Below are 4090 nucleotides of genomic sequence, written 5' to 3' on the forward strand. Positions count from 1 at the left end.
GGGCTCCCCAGGAAACCCAGAAGTAGACTGGAAGTGCTTCTGATCCACTTCCAGGTCTGCTGCTGAACATGCTGGGAACCCCCCCATGCTCCTATGGGATGCTCCATCTGCCCCAACGTCTCAGCATTCATGAGCTGCCTGGTACCTTGAAGTATGTAGAAAAAAAAAAACAAAACATTTAAAGCTGTGTCTAGGTCCAAATCACAGAATCTTTCCAAATCTCTCCAAATCAATTTGGAGAGTTCCAATTTGATTCGGAGAGATTAAAGCATCTCCTGATTCGGAGATTCAGCCACCAAAATTGGGCCAAATCTTCACCAAATTGAATCAGTGACCAAAACTTTACACAGCCCTAGTCTTCAACTCAAAAACTGTGCAATTAATATTAAGATTAAACTTCCATAAAGTATGTAACTTAGTTATAACCGAGTGGCTTCTGGTTAAAATTTTTAAAATAGTTTTTGTATTAGTGGAAGTAAATTTACATCTACCGCTTATTTTAAATATGTTTTAGTCTTCGTGTATTATATAATTCAACATTCTCCACTTTGTTTCAAGTTAACTTCGTTAAAAGAGTTTACTCCTTTAAAAAAAATGAATACTTCTGCTGCTTCATGTTTCAAGAAGAGACCAAAACTATCTTTTTTTAAATTACTTTTCAGTATACAGTGTAGGACAGGAAAAATGATCACCAGGCAGGAACAAACTATTAGCCAACAAATCCCAAATAGATAAGACCTAGTCTACCAGATTTCAGAAGTTGTGCTAACACTCCAGGATCTTCATTTGTCATCAACTAAAATCTTTTCAGGGTAAGATAAAGCTAAATCTTCTTATTAGAAGAACTGGGAAATGTGGCATGATGCTGATTTTCTCCCTTCAACTTCAGTTTCTCGAGACAAAGGATGGTCAAGAAAAGGGGTACAGCCTCACCTCAGACTTTAGGACAAGTTAAAAATCGCCTTCAATTTTTCAGCAAGAATGACATAATACAAAAAAATAATATTTGTAGCTAGGTCAGGATCTACCAAAGGCATGACTATGACACACTGATATTTCATGTTATTTCTTTTAAGAGAAGTGCCTCAACACCTAGAGAATTATGGTAACCTAATAAGAATCTGTAATCAAAAAGACTGTGATATTCTTAATTATCCATTATTTTGGTTTGAAAATAATTGTGCAGTCCACTGTGAAGCAAGTCAGCTTTCTAGTCCTGTATATCCAAGTAAAAATATTCTTAAAACAAGGGAAAAAACCACCCTCCCAACTTGCACATTTAGCCATATTCAGCAGTATTTGCAATTTATCCAGCACTGCTCTGTACACAGCTGACACCCTGAATTAACTCGACAGGGTTATACTACACAGTAAATAAGAAAAGCCTAATGAAAAAGTCATTTAAAAAGTGTGTGTGTGGGTGCATATCAATAGGAAAAAAAAAGTCACATACTCACCAGCTCTTCCAGAGCCAATAAAGTACCATTGTCCTGGTTGTTATACAAAAATGGTTTGGATGAATTTTCACAGCCAACCACCCGTACACACAGTTTACTCGACAAGTTTTCTGGCCAAAATGGAAGACACTGAAAGAAAACAAGCAAACAAGTCAAAATTAGAGGCATGTAACATCTTACTAGAGCAGTAATTTTGTTACGCTGGTTTATTATTGATAAAATATGAACTATTCTTATGGATAACCTATCCCAAATTTTAGAAGTACTTACTAAGCTACATTTCATTAAGTTAAACTCTTCCCAAGTAACACGCTATAATGCTTGGCTAGTTCTCCCCCCCAACTTAATCAGATTGAGGTGATGAACAAGTAACAGAACTATTTAGTTGTTAAAAAGAGTTTCCCTACCTACCAAAAATAAAAAGAATTCTTTTATATAATACTATAGTTGTATAGAAGTAAAAAATGTTACCTCCGAAGACAAGAAATAATTCCATTTGTGAGTTGGCAAAGAACCATCAGAAGCAATTTCTCCAACTTCCAGCTCCAGAGAAGACTTGTTTGCTATGGTATAGAATGGAGTGAAGGTGACTATCCTGGAGAGATTGAAACTACTCATTTTGATGCTAACTCCAATCTGTTGAATAAAAATGAACTCAGTCAAACTTAGCTTATTTTAGTTTTCATTTTCATCTGTGCGACTAAGATTTCATTTGTCATCACACGTGTTCAAGTCATTGTGTGAATTAAAGCAGTACTCAAAGGCCAACAGCAACTGGGCATGGGCTAGGGACAGTAACAGTACAAAAGGAAAAATTCTACCCAACTCAAGTAACATACAATCTAGAACAAACAAGAGCACAAGTTCAACAGAAAATCCGAAGGAAAAAAAAACCCAAGGGTAGTAGTCATACAGTTATTGCTATTACATCAAGTAGCTATATACACAACTTGATAGTTTTGAACATTCACTATTAGTTCAAATGGGATGCAATGAAACATAGAAAGCTGCTGAAAAAAATCCAAACAGTACGAGATATAGTAAATACAACAACTGGTATAGAAGATTCTCTCAGATGGGATATTTTATATTGATGTGAAAAGCCAGAGAAGAAGAGTTTACTATACTTGATCTAGGCCTGATATTATTATACTATCAGGTGTTAGCTAAATATGGTATGATGAAGAGACTAATAATAAATCAAGAGGAAGGAAAAAAGGTTTTAGAAATGGATTTGGCAGAAAGTGTCAGATTTAGACATAACCATGATGCAAATGGCAGGAGGTGAAAAAAGAAAACGTTCTGGAAAATGCCCTGAGGCTCATCAGTTTAAACTGTTGGCCAAAGTCCTAAAACATTGTGAAGAACAGGAATAGGATGTCTGCACTTCATATAGATACCCAAGACAGTATGAGTATCTTAAAAGTACTTAGGTCATATATGACTCTTTTTACAAACACATATTTACTAAGTATGCCTGTTGGCAAAACTTCGGGACACTAGAATACCAAATTAAACTTACTAAGCAGGTTAACACATTTAAGTAACAAAACAGTGCACCCAGGAAATAGTTTAAAATATCCTATTGCCTTCTTTTATGTAAAGCAAAAGGCATTTTAATGACAATTGTTACTATCATTACTACTGCTACACTTCAGAAAAGAGAGTCAGTAAATAAATATACTAGGCAGATCTTACCAAGTAGTCCATGTTACTGGCTGGGCACTTTACACATCCATAACTTCCTACAGTATCCAGGGAGAAACTACTGGACCATGAACTAGTTGAAATGCACAACTGGATCTATGCAAGAGAACACAATTTTAGAGGTCCTTTTAATAAAAAGGTTTATAAGTTTAAAGTTTACATGCTGATAAATATAATAAGATTAATACAAAGCATAATGGTTTCATAACACTACTGGGTATATTTTTAAAAACATGCAAGGATTGTGGAAACCCTTCCCATAATATATGGCTAGCCATGTTAGTGAATTTCCACTCCCTCACTAAAGGGGAGGAGTGGAGGGGGTGGGAGGGGGAAGAGAGGGGCACTGCAGTGTAGGATAGGCAATCAATAGGAGCACATGCTATCAAATGAATATTTTCTTCCATATTGCTTGGTCGTCCTTACAGTCACCACAGAAAAGCGAAAGGAAAATACAGGACTGTGGCATTTAAAAAAAGTTAGGGTAAAACCAAAAGATCCACTCAAGACCAACTTTTAAAAATTATTCCTAGAAGCCAGAAGGGGTGTTGGAAAATGGAAGATTAAGTTAAGTTTTCAGTAAGAAACAGAAAAAGTTTATTTTTCCACTCCCCCTTGATTCCCGTCCCCACCCCCCCACTTCAAATCCTATGCACTATTTTTGTTCTGGGTAACCTCAGAATACAATGCCTTTGCAAGAGGACCCCCTTTTCCCACATAATGCCAGGATTTTGAACAAGAACAACAATCGTCTCGTCTCCTCAAAAGAAAGGTAAACTCAAAAAAAAAGTATCTACTTGCTTTTAGTCACTGACATTAAAGAAAGGTCAATGTTTTAAGAGAAAGAATGTTCTTTGAAAATTTAAATAACCCATCACTTCAGGATACTTAACCCCCTCCTTCCCCCCCCCCCCCCCCACACACAA

The 4090-nt window shown here is 36.2% G+C and overlaps 1 protein-coding gene across 5 annotated transcripts in view; it reads right to left on the bottom strand.

The window, feature by feature from the left end:
* Positions 1 to 4090, bottom strand: part of VPS13C (vacuolar protein sorting 13 homolog C) — a 157803-nt gene that overhangs the window by 40693 nt on the left and 113020 nt on the right. For all 5 annotated transcript variants that reach the window (XR_003095490.1, XM_014522744.2, XM_025211176.1 and 2 more), the window contains 3 exons: positions 3156 to 3260; positions 1929 to 2093; positions 1458 to 1586 (listed from right to left, as the gene is read on the bottom strand). Coding sequence is in view for 4 of the 5 variants with exons in the window: in XM_014522744.2 (XP_014378230.1) it covers positions 1458 to 1586; positions 1929 to 2093; positions 3156 to 3260 (399 nt within the window). In the remaining variant the exon portion in view is untranslated. The remainder of the gene's footprint in view (positions 1 to 1457; positions 1587 to 1928; positions 2094 to 3155; positions 3261 to 4090) is intronic.

This window comes from Alligator sinensis, unplaced genomic scaffold (genome assembly GCF_000455745.1).
Source record: "Alligator sinensis unplaced genomic scaffold, ASM45574v1 scaffold291_1, whole genome shotgun sequence".
In the NCBI taxonomy this organism is placed as follows: Eukaryota; Metazoa; Chordata; order Crocodylia; family Alligatoridae; genus Alligator; species Alligator sinensis.